Here is a 23,275-nt window from a genome sequence, read left to right as displayed (position 1 = left end):
GCCGACGCTGGGGCGAGTAGTATAGCCCACCTATTCTTCGAATAGTCGAGCTAAAAATATGAAAATATTTATTTCTGATACAATATATATGCAAAAACCTACAGAAACATGCTCAGTAGCAAAAAGTTTAAACATAAACCCGGTTAAGTGGCGTTGGGCAACGCCAAAGACATAGAACACAAATTCACAAACAAGAAACATAGAACAGCACACAACTCTACAAACAGCACAGTGCATAAATACTATATATATATATATATATATATATATATATATATATATATATATATATATATATATATATATATATATATATATAATTGGTATGTTTATCAAGAATTGTTAGGTACCGCCTTGGAACGGTCAGTAAAATGTAAATTTACTCCATAACAAGATTGTAACGCTGTATTTAATAGCTGAAAACGCATTTTTTTCAAATGAGTGGTGATTACTTAAATATTTACTGTGATCTATTTTCTTCTCATAAGGTATAAATACTGTGTTTTGGCTTTTTTCTTTCAAATTAAACTCTGTATTCTTCATAAAAACCATTATTTTCTATATTTTTATCCGTCTTGGTATCATTAAACAATTAATAAATTGTGAAAAATCGTTTTCGGGAGTAAGAGTGCATATTTGAATATCAACATTAAAAGTTGTTTGTTGTATGTATGGTCACAGTGGCTTGATGATGACAAAGGCTCATTAAACTCAAAATAAATCATTTCAACTAGCCAAAATGACATTTTACGCATACTTGAACATGTATATCATCAATATAATAAAGTTGCCTTAAACATTAAATGACATTTCACAAAATTCAAAATGTGTGTATAGTTTATTTCAGAAAATAATGAAGTCCGGTTTCGTTGCTGTCTTAAAACTATAAGAATATCAGGTCCTTTAAGGTTTCCAAAACTTATATCCCAAATTTATTTGATTAATGTTCTAAAACCTTTGTGCAAAAAGGTCTTCAACATGGCTAGGGTTTTTTAAATTCAGACAGACGGACAGACAGACCTACACAATTGTTTGTTGTCGTATACATGTTAATAACAGTTTCTTCGTAATATGACATGCATCAGAAAATAATTAATATGGTTTAAAAAAAAACATGGCATATTACAGGAAAAATATAAAGACAAATTAAAACATAACAAACAAGAAAAGTATCTCAAAAGTACAATTAATACATTTATAAATCAAAATGTAAATATCGGAAATTATTAATCCACATTTACGTATTTGACGCGATACGAAAGCCAATTGCGGTAAAAATATTAGACAATTGACGACAATATATGCCAAAACTCGGCCAATATCGACCAAACTCCCAATATGAGTTTCTGCCTTTTTGATTGGCCACACAACTCGGCAAATCTAGGATTTGAGAAGTGGGCCATTTTCATTGGCTGTCGAAACTTGCTTTATATGAGAAATATGCTGGGAATTATTTTAAAATGTAGCCATTTTGTTTCCGTTTTTTCCGACTGTTGTTCAAATGTTATGGCTCGTTTTAACCTATTTGGAAATACTAGCCTGTTATATAATTCAACCACTTTGTATGGTTTTATATAACAGTTTTATTTAATCTGTTGATACATTTTACGATAATTATCTTTTTTAAAAACTGCCAAAATGGCGGCGCAAGATGGCCGAGAAAGGTGTAAATTATGAACTTTTAGCAAAAGATTTACGATATAGAGACAAAAAGACATGCATCCTTAGACTGTACAGTGCTTTCTTTATACGGGTGTGCATCGTCACTAAAAGGCTGCATGTCAAAATAAGTCATGTTTAGTCCAAAAAGCAGACTACATGAATTATTAAATAGGTTTCAAATATAAATTTAAAGTAATATATTGGAGCGCTTTTAACCAAAGTGTTGCACCATACGTAAAAGTTAATTAATAGAATACTCATTAATAAGTTGATGGCATATAGGCTGGGGTTTTTTGCCCTCGGTCAGCAGTCTTTGCACTCCTCCTTCGGGCAGCGAACTACATTTTTTTACACATGATTTTATTTTTGCGTACACATTCTTAACAATCTGCAAACTGCCTAAAACTCTTAAGACCCCAACAGTTTAACCCTTTTAACCACTGAGCGAACATCTAGAATCCGGAGTATTTTATGCGAGTTCAACACCATGTTCTACTCATTTTTGTTCTAATAAAACAGCGTCACGGAGTTCAATATTTGTTGTTGAGTTGTAGTGTTTTGTTAGATTATAACAGCATGCTCTTATCCTCCGCCTTAAAATAATAATAATCATAATAATCATTATAACTGACTGTATAAATGTAAAGACAATATTTAACGAAACGTATTCTGGGTGGCTTGTTTTATGCGTTGATATGTCTTTTTCACTTTGTCCTAGTCCTTGAATGACGAGCACGGCAGACATAAAAGTACAACCTGAAATGAATGGAAAATAGATAAGATGATACACCAAAGAGTCGCAAAGCCAATAACAACGCCATTTCAGGATCATCCGACGTCAATTAATTAAAGTGATGAGCCGTGTGGTACAATTCCGTATTGCATTTGGCAACATACAAACTGTCATTTGGATACTAAACGGATTTTAAGTTGAATTCAGGGCTAAGGGCTTGGACGGCGGCTTCGTGTTCGACAACACCAAGATTATTGCAATACCTCGGCCTTTGAAAAACTAAAATGAGCACGCTTTATATTAGAATGTTACGTGTTATATTTATATCATTAAGTACGTTTCGGTCTACCTGATTTTGCCTGTACACTCCTCGATATAAATCGCAATAACTGTACATACACATCGTATCCGAAAGCTATGTCATTGGGCATGGACTTGGAACCCGTTAGTTTTAATAATAGACTAATGGCCAGTTTTTTTATTTGAACCGAGAATTATTCGCGAATTTACTCCGAGTTAATCGTTTTTCTTAAGGCAAATAATCCTGCCAAGATGAAAATTAACCGTTAGCGAATTATTCGAGTGTAGAATCTTTGGCCGTTTGTTCTAAATAACTCGAGAATTATTCGAGGGTTGTTTTCTGTTGTTTAAATAATCCTGGGGTATAGCTGGATTATTTGAATGATGTGCATGTAAATTTGTTCAAAATGACTGATCACTTGGTCGCAAAATTGGACATCGGTCGACGTTAAATTGTAAGCAGAGGTCGTCCGAGAGTGGTTAGGGACTGGGTGAGCATTTATAAATTATAATGATGGCCGCGCTATTCGCGATAGTTTGAAACATTGGTGAGCGTAACGTTTAATTGTTAAAGACGTACGAAAATAAATGATAAATATAACTAGTATTAATAGTTTTAATTTTCATACTTAGTTATTCAATATCACGCGTTAATTGTTTTCTTTCAAGTTACATTATACATAGAATGACCGAGCTATATGTAAAATAAAACAATATCATATCCAATTAATTCACCTTTAATTCTTTAAGTAATAATTGGGGAAAATGCATACATTTGATATCTGTCTGGACAAATGAATATAAATGAAATCAATGTATATATAATTTTCATCCAACTAACAAATAAATTTTTATTGTTCTTATACATTTAAGTATTTCCGTTTAACAATATTGATAAAAAAACTTAACCATTCCGATTAACTATCTAACTTCCTTTTGTGAGTATGAGCATTTCAATTTTTATTTTAAGATTGTTCATTTTCAGTTCATGTTTCATTAGGGCCAGGCCTTTGTACAATTCAGTTGCTTTATAGCGCGAGGAAGAACACCATGACTAAAAAGTGTAAATAAATTGCAATTTATCCTATAACCTGTAAAAAGCTTCTAAATGTTAGTCAAACAATGGGTTTAACACATGCTACAATATAAGTGAAGGCATGGTTTATGAATTATTATTGAAGTCCTTTAGATGTTAAAATAGTATTTGAATGATCTGTAAACTCATAGAAAAACGTGTAGGGTATTTCCCTAGCGTACACGCACACATATGTAGCCGTGAACACACATATATAATATAAATGTGAAGTACACTTGCGTATAACATACATATTATTGGTTTTGATAGCATTCGACAGATCTGTATGGTGTTCGACCAGATATTCCACGAACACTGATACCGAATGTTTAAGGGAGGTCACTGTTCCATGTATGTGTACAACATATATACTTACTACATTTCATTGTCAACATCATTTACATAAATTGCTAACAAAATTAGTGGGCACAAGAGTATGAAATAAAAACTTTTTTTATATATTAAAAGGTATATGTAAGTAAAATTTCTGGTTGATTAAAATATGTCGTTACCTGCTTCCACCCATTTTTTTCGAAATGGTTACGGCATCTTTGTTTTATTCTGTATACATTCTTTAGAACTATCAACAATTTCTAAAATAACATTTTTTTCTCAAATGGATCGAAATGTGTACCTTTTCCCAACATATTTATAAATATTTACACCTCAACTTCTATTCCTTAAATGAACTGCTTTTCGGCAATTGCGTTTATCATTCGATGAACGCATCATCTTCGGTCATGTTCGAATTAAAATTCATCGCATAGCAATATACATGGAAACTATTGACCTTGGTATTGTTGGTATTGTGTCAGCAGGTTCCGTATAATATAAATCAACATTTGAGAAAGTGTTAATTTATAATATTTTAAATTTATCGTTGCCATAAGTGTTTCAATTTTACGTTTAAAAGTGATTTCAAGTGGTTGATCTTTTCCCGCGTTATTGTGACGTCATTTGAAAAAAATGTTTCCGGTTACAGCCGGGTCGTTTCATTTACAGAATTGGTAAGAAAGGATTACTGAAAGGTTTTCTTAAATGAAATGAAATATTTTTTTACAATTCTTGAATGAAATAATGAACTATTGGTGTATCGGACTCCACACACTTTTTGTAAATCTTTTAGAAAAAACGCAGTGCGAATAATTCCGGATTACGAATTACACTCGAATAATTCGCGAGTTTACAAACCCAGGATTAACCCAGAATTAATTCGCCGGTAGAAAAACTGGCTATACTCCTATCAACAAAAAATTCAACGCAGCGGCTACTTCCCATCGCATATTGCATTCGTTCACAACGATTAACATCTGACTCATTGCCCTGCGCTTAACCGTAAACATATTGAAACCCTTTCACAAAAACCGTATGAGGCATACCTGCTCTATCCCTGGCAGCGTTCTTTAATTAAACGAGCTAAAATGACTTAATGGAATTCACATCATAGCTTAATTTACATCATCCTAATTGCGGAATCTCTTTAGAACTGTTTAAGCTCTGATGAAAATTAAATTCATTTTTTTTAATTTGAATACGTATACAACGGACATTCATATTTCTTGAAATATAAGAGTTTATTGTTACTGTACATGTAAGCATTTGAATTAAATAGAGATATGGATATATCAAGAATAAGCATGAACATGTTAACGGACAAAATGACGGATAGGCGGGTGGGCGATGGAACTAAGGGATGATTACTAAATTGTTCTAGCATTTTTTTAAACAGATATTGATGTTTTGTAGGAAGTGAACAAACTATTTATTTTGTAAAACGAGTACACTCAAAATATGGAGTTTTATCAACTTTTTAACATTATACTTTTTTCTTTGTTATTTAAAGCTTACCTAAACAATGCAATTTCCAAATGCCACTACTGTCTTCTCCCCAGAAGTGTGTAGACATAAACCATCGGTTCACAGGTTTGCTTGACCAGTGATCTGTTGGAATTTCTGGTGACTCATAAAGAATGGAAAGCGTGCCATTTGGGGAGATAAGGAGAAGAATGAATCGCTTTCGAAAAGTTATTCTTTTTATTTGAACCACAACTTCTTCAATTTTATGTACATACTTCTCGCCACTAACCGTACACGAAAGAACGGAAGTTTCATTTCTGAGAAACAAACATGTATAATTCTGTTACACGTATATATCAAAATATATAATTACCTCGTTAAAAACGTAGATACGAAATGAAGAAAAACATTCATAAATGTATTTATTCTATTTCAATCTCATTTTAACGAAACTAAATATCGAAGAACTAGGTATAGCAGTGTCAATGAAATCAATTAAATTATTAACACCCGATAAAAGTTATTTGAATATAGAAATATTATATGCTTAATAAATCTTATCAACTTAAAGGTAAGGATTTTATTATGTGTAAGAGGTTAGTATAATGGAAAATGTATAATATTTTTTCATTTATTTAGTATGAGAGTTTTTGTTTTTTTCATGTTTTGCAAATGTGACATTCTTGAGTTTAAACCATGTCTATTTAGCAACGGTAGAACCTACAAACAGTCAATATTACAAAATATATTATAATCATCAAAACAGTTTTAAGAATAACGCACCGAACATGAACCAGAAAACTAAGGTTACTTACTTGTTGTCCATCTTGTACCTGTACGTGTATTGCATTGGGAGTCGTTTCCAAGATTTTGCATATTTAATCATCTGTGTAACATTTGGATATCCGAATCCCAATGCTGGATGAACTGCAATTAAAAGGCAATTGTAAATATTTACCTCAACTCCTGTGGCAGTTATATCAAAAAAATAAATCAATAACCATGATGTATTAAAGTATACAGTTTATGCGTATTCAAATGATATAGCGAACTGTTTTAGGCAATTCATATAAAGCCACGTACAGTAATGTCCAGCCCCGTTTGGACTGAATTCGTTTGAGAAGTCAAGTCCAAGATGTCCGGAGGATTTGATTAGAATCTGTTTGATATCGCGAATGGTCAGGTCTCGACTAAAATAAGATTCAGTTAATCATTGTATAATAACAAGGTAATTATGCAATTAATATTACAGAGAGGAATACAGGTAAAAATCAAGCACAAGGGTCAGGAACGGTGTAGAACAGCGGTGGGGAGAATTTGCATGTATGATTACTACACTGTGACGGATTATTGGGGAAGTCACTAAATAAATTTAACTCTCAGGAATACCGTTATTTGTTCATGTATAATGATAATTTATTATTAATTGAAACATGGCTAAAAGAAAATGATAATTGTGAAGTAAGACGGTTTTCGTACTATAGGCTAGATATAACAAATGTGAATAAAAAATGTAAAAGGGTGGTGATTTATGTGTCAGATAGAATTCAACGTGATGTGCATTTCTAAAAAAATAGTGATGACAGCATTATTTGGTTAAACTTTAATAAAAACATTCTAGGTACTGGGAATGACATATTGCTTTGTCTGTGTTATAATATATACTCTGGGTCTAGAAGGAAAATAATATCAGAACAGTGTATTTTTGACACAAAAATAAATTATATGTGTTACTTTGATAATGTATATGATGATTGTATATACCTTAAAGCTGGAGACTTAAACATCAAAGCAATGTTGAGATGTGACTTTGTACAAGATGAAAACATTTATAATTTATAATTATTGCCAGATGAGTATGAGATTGACTGTACCTACCTAGAAAGAGCACAGATAATGTAGTAAATGAAAATGGCAGACTTTTACTGGACTTGACCAACCAGATGATGATACATTGTTGTATATTGTATTTTTAAGCTGCACTCTCACATTTTTTACAACTTTGTTTTTTTTTATTTTTTGTCTTGGAAAGAGCTAATTTTTGCGTAAATACCTGCAGACCAATGATATAAGATTGTTGACAAAAAATCAGATCGTAGATTTTTATATTTCCGTTCGAAAATTAATGTTTTATGGCTTAAACCGTTACTAACGGTTTTAGAAAAATGCATACAACACAATTTTATGAATGGAAATATAAAAAATTGTGATCTAATTATTATCAGCAGTTTTATATAACTGGTTTCCATGGATTTTTGCAAAATAAAATGGCTCTTTCCAAGACAAAAATTAATAAGTCTTCAAAACGTTCAATCTGTGAGAGTCCAGCTTTAATGATAGATATGTGAATGGAAATTAACCTGGGCGCTCAGGATTATGTCGTTAATGAATTCTCTAAATATGCTCCCAATAATGTACTTGAATACCTACATGGGTTGTTAAATAAATTGTTTGACAGAGCATATTGTCAAGACTTCTTAACTGAAGGCTATAGTGTGCCAATTTTCAAAAAGGTTAGTAGGGAAGACCCTGTAAACTTTTGGTAAATAACTTGTGTACCTATCCTATCCTATCGGAAATCGTAATATATGTCTTTAAAAATCTACTGACACTGGACAGGCAATTTATTTGAAGGGCAAAAAATAAACTTTTACCAAGCAAATTCAGACGGAACTTGTACGTGAACCATTGCTTTAAAGTAAAACACAATTCATTTAAATTTTAAAACCAATAATAAATAACAGAACACTGGCTTCAGATGGACATATTGTTAATTTAAAATAAAACGACAATACTACAAGTGGTATTATGGAACTTGAAGTATATCTTTATGTAAGAAAAAGTATGATCGACCCATCTGTGATCAGAAACTAAATGTGAAAAACTGTTTAATGGTTTTTCAAAAATACAACAAAATGGGTATGCATCAAAGTAAAGTTAACAAAACTTCTAAACGTTTGTAATTATTAACAATGACATAACCAAAATTAACTCACAAGAAAAACATCATAAACAATACAAAATACACATAACAAAATAGAAGATTTCTTTGAAAGACGTCATTTCCTTATAATTTTCATTTTTGATGTTATTTTGGACGCAGTTAGTTGGAAATGATGCCACTGGATTCGCTTCAGTTAAAAGAAATATGCCACTGGTATAAATTACGCGCTATTTAAAGACATTGAAGATGAGAAGGGAAAATCCAGTCATGATATATGCGTAACATTTCGCGTCGCCGATCGTGCTCTTCATCACGTAATAACATTTTCATTGAATAAACTACTGTAGACATGGAAGCTTTAAAATATTAACATTTCATTCCTTAAGAAAAGCAAACAACGAAAAATCTTACTTTGCCTCCAGGGTTAATGCGATCATCCCGGCAACCATTCCAGGCGCAGTGTAATGTCCAAAACATGAATTACTTCTCCTCCTGGATTTCTAAATGAAATTTTTGAACTTTACTTTTTGAAAAATGTTCTAGACTTTTTCGTAAACATTAGCTTTAAGGTTAGGCTCCTTCACCATTTCGGTTGAATTGGCCTTAAAAATACAAATGCACACACGTACTCATACCTTCCATTGTACTTCATATATAGGCACAATTTGTTTTCTGCTTTGACAATGTTGATTCCGGAATGTTTGCTTTAAATGCCTATTGTCACATCAATATGTATATTAACGGTGTTACTTACATGGTTTTCAATGTAAATAGCGGAAACCAATGTCGCCGAATTAATAATAAGATCGCCGTAGTGTGTCTGATTACAACATACAGATCCAACCGAGATAACAAAGGTGTCATTGACAAACCCATCTCCCGCATAGCCGGCAGGCAGCACGTATATTGAGCCGAGCCCTCCTCGACCCTGTTTAATCGTGGAAATAATATATATATATAATACATATGAATATATATATAAATCTACCTCCTTTACATAAAAATACTTTCTTAAATACCAACATCAAGTTAATAACTCTTTATCAAAAGATTCAAGCACGCATTTATATATTGTACTATTTTCGACATATTCAAACTCATTCCGTAGTCACTTATTACGTAAGCAATATTCAGGTGAAATTACCACTTTAACTCCGCTCTGAATGGACGACTGGATTGCAATGTCGGTTTCACGCAGTTCAAAGTCGAATTTCCATTCGCATGCATATATATCGACTTGAAACTGTTTGTAAACTAATGCCTTTGCAAAAGAATCGGCATCAGTTGCATGTGCACGAGTTATACCTATAAACGACCCGATCTCAATATCTAAAAACACAAGAACATGAAGAACATGAATTCACCGTTGATTATCGATATGCACATTCATTTATGACGAACCTTCCAAGTTTCTTTTACTCCTGACACTTTCTTTAACGATCGGCTTTCAGTTTGGATTTAACATAACATTTTCAGGATATAGAACGCTTTATAAACGGGTTAACCATGGAAATTATACATAAAAATTGAAATGTCATATTGGTGTAAGAAATCGGGTTTGCTGATTTTGAAGGAATAGGCGAATATCGAGCTTTTTTTGGCTGAATATCATTTCGTTGGTCTGGGACGACGCTTCTTTCGATCTAAACCGTAGACCATATAGCAGGTAATTGGCCGAATAGATGAAATATTTAGGAATGCTTAAGTAGACAGTTGAAGTAGAGGTAGTAGCTATAAACGGGTTTTATGTTTACACTTTTGGCTACTGAGCTTATTTCTGTAGTTTTCACAGAAGCATTTCAATTGATAAACATTGCATTCTATACATATGGCAGTGAGGAGCTCGACAATAGTTTTAATAACATGAAAGTTGACAGAGCTAAAACAAAAATCGAATATTGAAGGAGGTTTATCTCCTTCTCCAGAAGGAGTAAGTGTAGTTGGATGAGCTGTTGTTAGAGAGGGAAATAGTTGTCCATTAGGGTAAGTTTGTTTTTCTACCTGCTTTCCTTAATAGATTCAAGTCCTGTTTGCAATATACAGATTGGATATTAAAACAAGTCGTGTTGCATCAGAAATGATTCGCGCTGCCTCGTATGTTCTTTATCTAGGTTGTCTACGTCTTCCTGCGTGAGATTATCCCAATCATATGTCTGTATAGTCTAACAGTGGTCTTAAACATGATTGGTATTAAACTTTAAGTGAGTATTTGAATAACCTCCTTAATCGTTAATCTCTTGAAGTTGTATACATCTTTTAATTTGATTCCAAATTTCCAAGCATAAGATCAAGTACCCTTTTTTAATGAGAGGATTAAAGTTGATTTAATTACGATGCATTTAATCATTATCGATTAAAGAAATCTAAGTTAAAAACAAACTCAAGGAAATGTTTTTTCCAAAACTATTCATCTATTATTTCGTTTTTTCCCCCTAAGTTCCTTTGTCCTCAATCCATAGGTTAACAAATTTATATCGTACACCATATTTTGTTTTGTTTGCTGTTATTCAAAATATGTACAGCCCCCTACCTTACTTTTTACACTTACAAAGTATGCAAATAGACTACATTTCAAAATCAACATTAATGAAACAAATGTTCAATTGTCAGTTGTTGAAATTTTGGAAGATCGATGACCGAAGTTCACTTTGAAGAGCGTGCCGAATTACACATACAAATTATATTGTCATGAGTAAAGTGTGCACATGTTTTAAACAATCTCTATGAACATGCAAAGTTCAATTAAATTCACCAAATATATTTGAAGGCACCTGAACTGTTAAAGCCAATACTCAGTAACCTATACATGCTCAAATAAACATCAACCGTGACAGAAAACAGTAAATCTTCTTCTTCTTACAGCATCATCATGTCAGTAAGTATAACCATATTTGCACGATTTTTGCATATAAACTAAACATCACGGCTTTATATTGGTAATATATATTTGAATATGCCACTTACCAACATAATGTGCATCATAAGCTATCCCAATATCGCACAAGTCACAGGATTTGTCAGATGCCTCGTTCATACTAGAAATAAATGACCATACACATTGTTAAAAATAAACATTTTATTTCCGTTTGAAAAGGCATAAGAACAACAATAAATTACTCTTAATTGATTTAAAATTACCCCACGGTATAGCAATCGCTTAAAATGTTGTTTTTAACTATACATTGATATTTACGTAGTCAGTCGGTGTTGTTTTGTACATTTAGATACACTCGTTAAGCGCATGTAACGCCTTGGCCTTGTGCCTTTCAATACAATACTTGTTAATTGTTTGGCGTGTAAACTTGGCTTGTCCCTGTAGTTAACATTTCCTTATTTGTCTTTTCCCAAGTGTGTGTTCCCTGTAGTTGTATTATTGAAATATGGTGTGCTAATCTATATATAAACATGTTCTTAAAATTTAATATTAATTTACTTACTTGTTTGCTTCAGTGTTCGTTTGATGAATCTCTCCAACTTTACTTTTAAAATCAAGCGCGAATGATATATTCTGAAAGAGTAAGTATATTGAAGAATATACATGGAACATGTTTTGTGACGATGATGATTTTTGGGAAATTGAGCAGTTGTGTTAAACTTTTGCCAGTAGTATTAGGTTATGAATATTTCTTTCTTTTGGCATTGTCACAAAAATGTGGTTTCGAGGTTGCCATATATAACTAGAGGTGACCTTGAATGATAAATGTCTCAATGCCTTAACAAATATACCAAGGGCAGATTACTCTGACGATTTTAGACAATGGTAAGAAGAAATAATGAAACACTTCTGTGTACAGTCGTTACATAAAGCAATTTCGTTATGTTTTATGTTTAAACTTTCGACTTCTGGACCTCTGTAGTTTTTCATATAAATATGGGTGGCATGACAATTACCGCATAACAAATTGTTTTGAAGTACCCACGCACTTGTTGTCATCGACTAATATCGTTCCAAACGGAAGAAAAACTAAATGTGGTCATCTACCTTTTAAATGTTATTTAACACGCGTAAGTGTTGACTATTTAATTAATCGTATATCGTTGTTTAATTGTGAAATAAAGGTTTCGAAACACTACGTGGACTTGTTTGCTTAATAACGGCAGTATTGATATAGAATCATCGACTCTCGCATTAAACATTCTGATTGTGTATATTTTATAAATGTTAACCTAGAACAAGCCTACCGATACTGTAAGACGCAAGTTATAATTGTTACATGTATCATGTGTATCTGCTACGTGCTTTTAAACTTGTTAATGGTACATATACTAGATGAAATACCACCTTATTTTTGTAAATCGTGCTTGAAGATATCTGGGAAAATTATAACAAATTTCTTTGGAAACAACTGTTCAACAAGAAAGTGTAATCCTACTGCTGAATAGAGGCAGTTTGCTTTGATTACCGAAACACAAATATATGTATTACTTTATGGCAAATACAGTGTACATAAAATACACCAATTCTTTTAATGATTAAACATAATGTATTATAACATGAGAAACACTTATGCCTCATATTTAATCAAACAGAAAATATTGACTCACAATCGGCAGTGAGTCCGTGTGTTTTCCATGGAAGCCAGCATCGATTATCCCAATGTTAATTCTTTTGCCGCTGTAACCTGCCGTCCAAGCCTGTGAAATTCCATGTTCTTTGTGGTATAATCCTGAGCAGCTTATTATCTGAAAAATTCAATTTAAAAATATGTCAAGACAGCTTTTAATGAACCCTAGTTGAACAAGGAAATATTTAGACAACATCCAAGTGTGTATCTTGAGAAATGATAGTATACATTCTGAGGACGAGTATACATATATCTGCTTTATGCATTTGATTATGAAAAATTAGCAATGAGGCACGCAATGAAATAATTTATGGAATATATCGAATGCACACTTTTCTGATGGCCAGTATTGATCACGTTTCAAACTGTACAGTAACATTAAAATTGAACCTACGCATTTCAGCGCGAGTCCGCCTCCCTGCTGTCGTTAGGATATGAGAGTTAATCATATGTAGAAGAAAACATTGCAAATGGAACCTTTATTTTAAAATTTGAAATTATTAATAAAGGTTGGAACAGGTATGAGTTTATTGTCAATGAGCTAGTTGTAGCCCTATTTATGCTCGTGTTCCAGTGAACTTGAGTTTCAATGACCGAATTTAGGCGGTAATTCATCGGTAGTTAGTTTGTACGTGTGTATTTGATGTTTACTCGTTTGTGTCTCTAGTGCAGTGTCGATAGGGTCATTGCTCAATTGTGATCTAAACAGAGATTATATTTGATTGTGTTAACTTCTAGGCTTGTGTAGTTTTTAATTTTTTGCATTATACATTATACATTTTTATACTGCATTGTATCATTCAAGTTTTCTTTTCCGTCTAAAATGCCAAAGAATCGGTACTCACAGAGAAGTTCTTAGGCAATCTGCCAACCTCTTCATCTTCCGTTGTCGGTATCAAGGGATACATGTATCGACTTTGCTCCAAGGTCATATTCTAAAAATTATAGTAAATACGAAAATACTTAAAATTTAAACATTTCCACCAAATGGCAAGTATTTTGTTTACAAAAATATTTAAAGGATATGCCACGAGTTGTCATATTTTATGCAAATACGAGTTCAGGAAATTTGTTAGTAAGCATGCCCTTGGTGAGATTACTAACATATTTCCTTGAGTAGTTGAGTAAAATTGCGTTTAATATGATGACGACTGTCAGATTCTTTTAATCATAATTATGCTGTTTTTCCTGTAAAACACATCTTACCTCTTTCTCCTGCGCTGTTGATGAGCCGTAAACCACAAGTTAATGCCCGGAATATTTTAAAACAAAAAATGTACCCAATTATTATTTTTTTGTTTATTAGTAAATTGAATACTGAAATTATATCCAGTATCAATCACAACATAAACATTATACTTAAAAAAATATGCTAATTATTACCAATGGTTATTCAGAACTCGGTTATAGTATGTCATTACACACGTATTAGTTTATTTACTCATGACGTCATTTCCAGTTTCAATACAGAAAGTGACGAACGTTTTTAGAACGGTTTTCATGAAATTAAGAGGTAATATAAAGTTTTCCTGGTATGATTTAAATGGAAAAAGAACTGCTTTTTGCATCTAATTATTTAACATTAAACTAAAATTAGAAGTACGCGTACGACTTGCATGAAAATTGCAAATTAGGCAAGTATTGTATATATATATATATATATATATATATATATATATATAAAGGTCAAGATCAATTTGATGTGTTCGGATATAAAATAGTACTGCAATTCTGTATTCTCAATCGTTTTTAAGTGATTCAGGTTCAGCTCATGATGACTCATGATTTAGAACGACATTGACAAACTGCCTTTTAAATCTTGACCTAGACTAAATAATGCATCGGAATTTACACCACGTCTTTGATATTTAAATACTTGGCTTAATTATATAAATTCGACTCACCATTTCTTTGCAATGTTGCTTTATATCCTGCAGTTGATCGTCCGAAAGTTTTCCATGAATGCCACCCGTTTTCTCAAATACGTGTATTCCTTTAATGATCTGATATAAAAAAGAAAAAAAAAAACCTCAGTCATTGCATAATGTATTTTGGTTAGATAATTAACAAAAACATAATTGAGGAAATATGTTTTACACAATGAAGACATCGTTGCATTTACTTTTATTTGTCGACTGCTTATAAACCTGTCAAAAATGACATGAGCGTTATTTTAAGGATCTAAAACCACCCTTTCAATACCTCAAGGGTCGACATTGTGCCATTTTCATTTATGCCTCAACTCGTTCTTTTATATGTTGATATTTACGTTTGTACATTTTCCAATGGATGCGTTATTTCCAAGCATATTAATTTGTTTGATACGTCCAATATATACTTTGGTACGAAATTGTTATGCTACGAAACGTTCAAGTTTTGCGTACGAATACATGCTACTTGTAAATCTGAAGACTTTCTTAAAACTCAAAATCAAGCTATATGCATTGCAAGTATGGTATGATGTGTGGTCTATGTTTATTAAACTTCCATGAGTTTGCACACTGCAGACATTCCCATGTGTAGTGCTTTCGTCCGATTGATAGAACTCCTTTTATGATCGTTGTAGTTGGGCTGTCGTCAAAATGTTATGAATGTAAACAGACAAAGGTTATTTACATTCAAAGTACGACTTTTGAATATATCCACTAAGCTATGATATGTATAGTACTGAATCGCACGGTACATTTAAATTGCTATGAAATATTTGAAAAGGGCTTTTAACACCGATGACCGTCTGCAATGCAGTAATTGGTGAAATATATTGCTTTTCATAGATGGATTTTGTATTTTTAGTGTTAACAATAATTTAGTTTTAGGCTTTTCATTCCATTTTTAAAAATTGACTTCAATAATGTATCGCTAGAGCAATCGATAAGATGCTGCTGGCTTTCAAATCGTATGTAGTTTCCTGTTGTGAGTTTAAACCTCTAGTAATGTACATAGTTGCTCATTTATTTGTCTTCTGGTGGTTTTTAAATGTTGCAAAGGATTTCTTTAATGGAAATAAAATTTGGAGGTGTTCAAGCTTTTCCCATTATGATTAAAAACCTTTAAGTTTATTTCCTATGCTAAGACTGAACATATTACACGGGCTATTATTCAATAAGCTTTGCAGCTTTGCGTATTTATCAAAAAGGGAAACGAGGATTTATGAATTTCGTGTCGAATGACCTCAAAAGTGATCATTCTCATAATAATATATTGTACTTATTTAAAGATGCACTCTTACCCCCAAATAAGATTTACCACAATTGATACAATTGTTTTTATATTCCAAAAAAAATGAATAAATGTCGAGAACAATGGTCCTTATGAAGAATACCGAGTTTAATTTTAAAGAAAGGTGCAGAAAACATGGTAGTTTAACCTTATGAAACTAAGAAGATCACAGAAAATCTTTTTGCATTCACCAATCATTTAATATGTTTGCGTTTTCAGCTATTAAATACACTCGGTTACAATCGTGCTTCCAGTGATAATATTTTCATAAATGCATTATTTAGTAAGTAGTTAAAGGTGTATCATTCAAAATGTATGTTTGTTATACATGTGTATGAATTGATTTTGAATAAGAGTGTCCCTTTAATGAGGTATATGTTTGAATACATAAAGCGTTGAGTCAAACAGTATTACACTAGTTGTAGAAATGATATTTGATGTATAAACGCATTTGATCACTGTTTTGACCGTTTTTGTGCAACAGTGTTACAGCGTAATTTATCTCCATACATATCATTTCAAAAAAAGCATATCAACCATCAACTCCAACCGTATTACCTGAATTCGCACGTGTCTGCACACTAGTAACCATGAATTGATCTTTAAAGAAACAAGTAAAAAATATGGCTGCTAGACCTTGAGCTGACAATTGACCCTGCTCCCCTAAGGGGGAATTTTGAAGGTTATGATTTTCTTAAAGCTTCAGCAAAACACCACAAAATGATATATGTTTACGCCCTGAGGGAGGTGGCATAAGTGAGTAACGGACTTAAGTTCTATGAAGGTTTTCTACTAATTAATACCGCGCGAATTGGTGTAAATTTCGTTACTGTTAAAACGTAACATCATAAGCAAAGTTTTTATAGAAATAATATGTTACACAGAGTGCTTATACAAATAAAGTCATGCTATTTTGCTCGTTGAAAGAGCTGTACCATATCTTAAATACGTATAAAACGATGTCATCCATAAATCTATACACTTTATTATGATTGTGCAGATAACGAGTGTGTAATTTACGTTACTTTTAGTTATAAATTGCATAATAACGATTGATGCTGGTAAATTATGAATACCCTTTAAACAATTAATCGCTTTAGTTATACACACATTATATTTTGGTTTTATTTCTAATTTGAACCAGTGATAAAACCTACGTAACCATGATTACGTTACATGGAGAGAAGATTTGAATGTTATTGTTAAGTTTCATGTGGAGAATGGGTAAGATCGAATAGAGTTGCAATCAATGAAATGTTAAATGTTAAAACACAATAATATAAAATATATATATATATTTGTTCAACATAAAAATAGATATTTATAATTCATACTCAATAGATCGTAAACATTCATTAAAATGCAGTTTACAAAATAAACATAAATTGATAAATAAGTGGAAAAATCTAAATTTTGTACGATAAATAAATTTGTATTCATGGAATGGGCTAGGCAAATATGGAATATGTCATTAAAAAATCCAATTATTAACAAAACTGCCCTTTTCTAATAGTCAAGTTACATGGTCCTTAGAAATAGCTGATACAAAAATACAACAATGGGTCCCGATTGATCTGCAACAACAACAACAGCAACAACAACAATATGGCTGACTTCCTGTTTTGCTTTAAAAAAACATCTCCTCTGAAACTACCACTCCAAATTCAATGAAACTATACAGAAAGCTTCCTTGGGTGACCCTGTACAAAAATACAACAAGGGGTCACGATTGATCAACAACAGCAACAACAAAATGACCGACTTCCTGTTTTGCTTTAAAAAACATCTCCTCTGAAACTACCACTCCAAATTAAATGAAACTTAACAGGAAGCTTTCTTGGGTGACCCTCTACATAAATACAACAAGGGGTCATGATTGATCAACAACAACAACAACAGCAACAACAAAATGGCCGACTTCCTGTTTTGCTTAAAAAAACATCTCCTCTGAAACTACCACTCCAAATTAAATGAAACTTTACAGGAAGCTTCCTTGGGTGACCCTCTACAAAAATACAACAAGGGGTCACGATTAATCAGCAACAACAACAACAAGAACAAAATGGCTGACTTCCTGTTTTGCTTTATAAAAACATCTCCTCTGAAACTACCACTCCATATTCAATGAACCTATACAGAAAGCTTCCTTGGGTAACCCTCTACAAAAATACAACAAGGGGTCACGATTGATCAACAACAACAACAACAAAATGGCTGACTTCCTGTTTTTCTTTAAAAAACATCTACTCTGAAACTACCACTCCAAATTCAATGAAGCTTTACATGAAGCTTCCTTGGGTGACCCTCTAAAAAATAAAACAAGGGGTCACGATTGATCAACAACAACAACAACAACAACAACAGAAACAAAAACATAATGGCTAATTTCCTGTTTTCCTTTAAAAAAACATCTGCTCTTAAACTTACACTCCAAATTCAATGAAACTTTACAGGACGCTCCCTGGAGTGACCCTCTACAAAAATACAACAAGGGGTCACGATTGATCACCAACAACAACAACAGCAACAACAACAAAATAGCTGACTTCCTGTTTTGCTTTAAAAAAACATCTCCTTTGAAACTACCACTCCAAATTTAATGAAACTATACAGGAAGCTTCCTTGGGTAAACCTCTACAAAAATACAACAAGGGTTCACGATTGATCAACAACAACAACAACAAAATGGCTGACTTCCTGTTTTGCTTTATAAAACATCTCCTCAGAAACTACCAGTCCAAATTCAATTTAACTTTACAGGAAGCTTCCATGGGTGACCCTCTACAAAAATACAACAATGGGTCACGATTGATCAACAACAACAACAACAACAACAAAATGGCCGACTTCCTGTTTTGCTTTAAAAAAACATCTCCTGTGAAACTACCAGTCCAAATTCAATGAAACTTTACAGGAAGCTTCCTTGGGTGACCCTCTACAAAAATACATCAATGGGTTACGATTGATCAACAACAACAACAACAGCAACAACAAAGAAATGGCCGACTTCCTGTTTTGCTTTAAAAAATAACATCTCTAAAACTACCACTCCAAACTCAATTAAACTTTACAGGAAGTTTCCTTGGGTGACCCTCTACAAAAATACAACAAGGTGTCACCATTGATCAACAACAACAACAGCAATAACAACAAAATGGCTGACTTCCTGTTTCGCTTTAAAACATGTCCTCTGAAACTACCAGTCCAAATTCAATGAAACTTCACAGGAAGTTTCCTTGGGTGACCCTCTACAAAAATACAACAAGGGGTCACGATTGATCAAGAACAACAACAACAAAATGGCCAACTTCCTGTTTTGCTTTAAAAAACATCTCCTCTAAAACTACCAGTCCAAATTCAATGAAACTTTACAGGAAGCTTCCTTAGGTAACCTTCTACAAAAATACAACAAGGGGTCACATTTATCAACAACAACAACCATCTGACCAACTTCCTGTTTTGCTTTAAAAAACAACTCCTCTGAGTTGTGGCCCTTTGCTAAGGTGAGCGTTTTAGGGCCATCATGGCCCTCTTGTTTTCATACTGGTGTAGGTCACAAGCGGCGTTTTTTCTTTGGAAATGAAATTGGTCAAAACAAAGGAGAAGATGTTTGTTCAGTTGTTTTAGCCATTCATAGTTTCACAAATTGTGATACAACAATGGCGCCACTTTAAATCCCAGAAAGGGACTTTTACCAATTCCATATGGGTTCACTGTCTAAACTCGGTCACATTCTTGAAAGAATCGAATGCTTTGTCTGCTGAACGGTAAACCAAGATAAACAAAGGTGAACAAATTGGGATATGACACATTCTTCAAAAAAAGAACCTAGATTCTCGAGGTCTCACTCTAGACTCCTATAACGGTATGAACATGAGTTGTAGAGCACCCCTTAAAATGCATGATCAACTACCAATTGTACGTCTGCCAATACTTCCATGAAAATTACCCACTTTAACTTTGAGATATAAAATGAAGTGGTTGGATAAAAGTGCCAAGTAGTATCGAATATGTGTGAACATGTGGAAAGATTGTTTCACAAGAAGTTATTAAAAGTTTGTGTACTAGGAAAGATGAGATGACAGTGACTCGGAAAAAAATGACGAGGAAGTGGAGCTTGATTTTATGACTGACATCGTATTTGAAGAGGAATGTGATACAGACTAGAACAGGATGTTGCTATATTACGAGCATATCGGTTTAAGTGACACTCTTACATACACATGTAAAACAAACATAGATTGTGAGTGAAAAACCTTTTCCTTTTGAAACTTATGCAATAATGCATTTTTGGAAAATACTATTTAATGATAACAATAATGTATTTAATGTATTAGTATTAGTGTATTTAATATCTTAACACGCAGTTTTTCTGAGATTATGAGTACTAAAGATTTACTGTGATCTATTTTCGTCTCATAAGGTGGAAATACCGTGTTGTCTACGTCTACACTCGGTGTCCTTTATAAGAACAATTTTTTTTTACGTTTATATATGCTTTTTGGTTTATTGAAACATTTGTATAAGTTGTGGTAAATCATATTTGGAAGTGAGAGTACATTTTTAAAAGTATTACGAACATTAAATAAAGTTAATTGACTTCACTGATTGCAGAATGTTTTCCAAAATTAAACTATAATGTATGATTTTAAAAACGTTTAGACATTTTTTTTAAGTAAATTATGCAAAATCGGTTAGATGTATGAGCATTACAATTTGTCACGTATATGACACATAATGTTAACAAATGTCAATTTGTTTCAATTATAATTTTATATTGTCCCGTTGCATGGTTAAGGATATTCTTTTTAACACTGGCAACGTAACTACAATTGACAGATGCAATAGTATTCCCATTTAAGAATGTAATTGACATTTCTAGTCCATTTACATAAAATATATAGGAGTGGTATGTTATGACTTATCGGGTCAAAATGTCAAGTCATGTAATTGAAATTTGAAGTAAAGTATTTTATATGCAGATTTGTATTTTGTGTTACATATTTTTAATTTAAATTTAATGATGTAATGATCGTTCATTTTGTTTTCGCAATTTAATCTTGCATAACAGATTAGAATTGTGATGAGAAAAGTGTGAAGTTAATAGATCTAGTCCTATTTACTTAAGAAATTGCCTGTAACGTATTTTTTTACAAAGTAACGTATTCTACATACACATTCATCAGGAAATGTGATTATTTTTCTAAATCATATTTGTAATTTGCTTTTATGCCATAAAAAAGGATCACTGTATTGATAGGATTGCAAAATTGCGATAAATGCTCACTGTAGGTATTATTTGTTTAATATGTATAAACAGCCAACATATTTGTCTGATGATGTAACGTAATATACATGTGAAAATTCAACTTGACATTAAGTCTTTTTCATCAGTACTGTCTGAAGTTTAATATATATATCAAGATTTCTCATCAAATCAATGCAGTTTATTTTGATGCTTGTTTTTCGTCATAAAGTATTGCAAGTTTTAAAGTAACGTAAATTACAGTTTAGTGAGCCATGAAACATCTTTGTTTTTAGATGAAAAACTATTGGTGCCTAAAATTACATCATATATTTTTGAATTCAAACAGTTTTCTACACTTTTTCTTTTATAAAACGACAGTATTTGACAAGGGAAAGCTATGTTCGGAAGTTTAAAATTATTCGGTAACGAACTTTAAAATGCTGTAGTTTCCAAACGCCATAACGGCCAAGGCGTAAACATGTCTTAAAATATTTGTAAGATGATACACTTTCATAAAATCATGGTCTACAAAATCCTCCTGGGGGGGGGGGAGCAAAACCCTTTTTCCGCTCATGGCCTATGCCTAATAGCGGTAGAAATTTCACCAATGCTGATGGTTTTCAACGCAACATGGTTAAGGGAAGTTAATCCTTTAAATTGCTGGCATGTTACGCTGTCAATCATTATAACGTACTTAATTGAAAATGAAGCACTCCATTTTGATAGCCATGTGAATCTTAGAGAACGACAAAATATCTAAGCATCCAAACTTGAAACAAAATAGTTAATAAATATAAAAAGATATGAACCTGGTATTAAAGCATTTTCGTTTTTTAGTTTGTCCAGTTTAAAAGCCAACAAAATGTTTGATAGAACAAAAGTTATCATTTATAACAATTTCATTCCTATGTGCTTGTTTTATTTGTGATAGATCAACTAAACCCCTGCGAAACTCATAATAACCACAGGCAAATCAGGTATAACATAAAATACCCACTGGAAGCCCCCATACATGCAACTAGGTTAAATATCGCCATATAAATACGACAATAAAGTAGCTATTGATAATGAATGTCTTAAAACTACGCACTTCTCTTATCACAATGATATGCATGTAACTTGAGTGGCATACATTGAATTAAAGGTGACTTTCAACTACATACCGCAAGAACCTCTTAATCGCAATTGTTACTTTCAATCATTTGAAAACATCAGAAAATTTAAATATATCCATCAATTTGTTTATTTTAAAAGCAAATTCTCAAATCAGTGTACACTATTAATAAATCCTTCTGTTTTGTTATCAAATAGAATACCAAATATTAAATCTTTGAAATTCAGCTAACCGTAAAACAGAGGTCCTTTCATAATGTGTAGCAAACACATAGAAATAAAGCGGGAAAACCATTCATTCTAGAACAAATATTGATTTTACATCAAATCCATTAATCTATCCATCTCTCAAACTAATATTTTGTTACTTTAAGCCGTAATCAGTAAAGTAACTATGCAGACGGTGATATAATCTTGTGAAATAGAATTAAAAGTACCTTGTAAACGTATTCATACTGAAGCTGGTGCAAACAGTGTTTAACTTTCTCTAGTAGCTGATCTTGAACTTCTATGATGAGTTTGTCTGTGTATTCCGTTGTATCTACCGTACAAAACACAACTAATATACAAATGATCACATTGAAAAATATTTCGGTCGCCATATTTATAATTATCGATC

At 32.4% G+C, this 23,275-nt stretch overlaps 1 protein-coding gene across 4 annotated transcripts; it reads right to left on the bottom strand.

Annotated features, from left to right (window-relative positions):
* Positions 1-321: 321 nt before the first annotated feature.
* Positions 322-23,258, bottom strand: LOC128243022 (proprotein convertase subtilisin/kexin type 6-like). Of its 4 annotated transcripts, XM_052960489.1 has the most exons (14): positions 22,707-22,824; positions 14,981-15,079; positions 14,283-14,296; positions 13,922-14,011; positions 13,057-13,194; positions 11,949-12,019; positions 11,476-11,546; positions 9,656-9,840; positions 9,266-9,439; positions 8,923-9,011; positions 6,651-6,757; positions 6,383-6,494; positions 5,619-5,884; positions 322-2,418 (listed from the first exon to the last, which is right to left on the bottom strand). In XM_052960489.1, exons 4-14 carry the CDS (start codon positions 14,006-14,008, stop codon positions 2,159-2,161), a joined length of 1,560 nt encoding a protein of 519 aa, XP_052816449.1. In that variant the 5' UTR covers positions 14,009-14,011; positions 14,283-14,296; positions 14,981-15,079; positions 22,707-22,824; the 3' UTR covers positions 322-2,158. The 4 variants fall into 4 exon arrangements, 3 of the variants coding, with proteins under 3 accessions (XP_052816449.1, XP_052816446.1, XP_052816447.1); XM_052960486.1 differs by lacking the exons at positions 14,283-14,296; positions 22,707-22,824 and adding an exon at positions 23,094-23,258; XM_052960487.1 differs by lacking the exon at positions 14,283-14,296.
* Between the last annotated feature and the right edge of the window lie 17 nt (positions 23,259-23,275).

The sequence above is a fragment of the Mya arenaria genome, chromosome 8, assembly GCF_026914265.1.
Source record: "Mya arenaria isolate MELC-2E11 chromosome 8, ASM2691426v1".
Classification (NCBI taxonomy): Eukaryota; Metazoa; Mollusca; class Bivalvia; order Myida; family Myidae; genus Mya; species Mya arenaria.
This window is presented reverse-complemented; position numbering and strand designations above follow the sequence as displayed.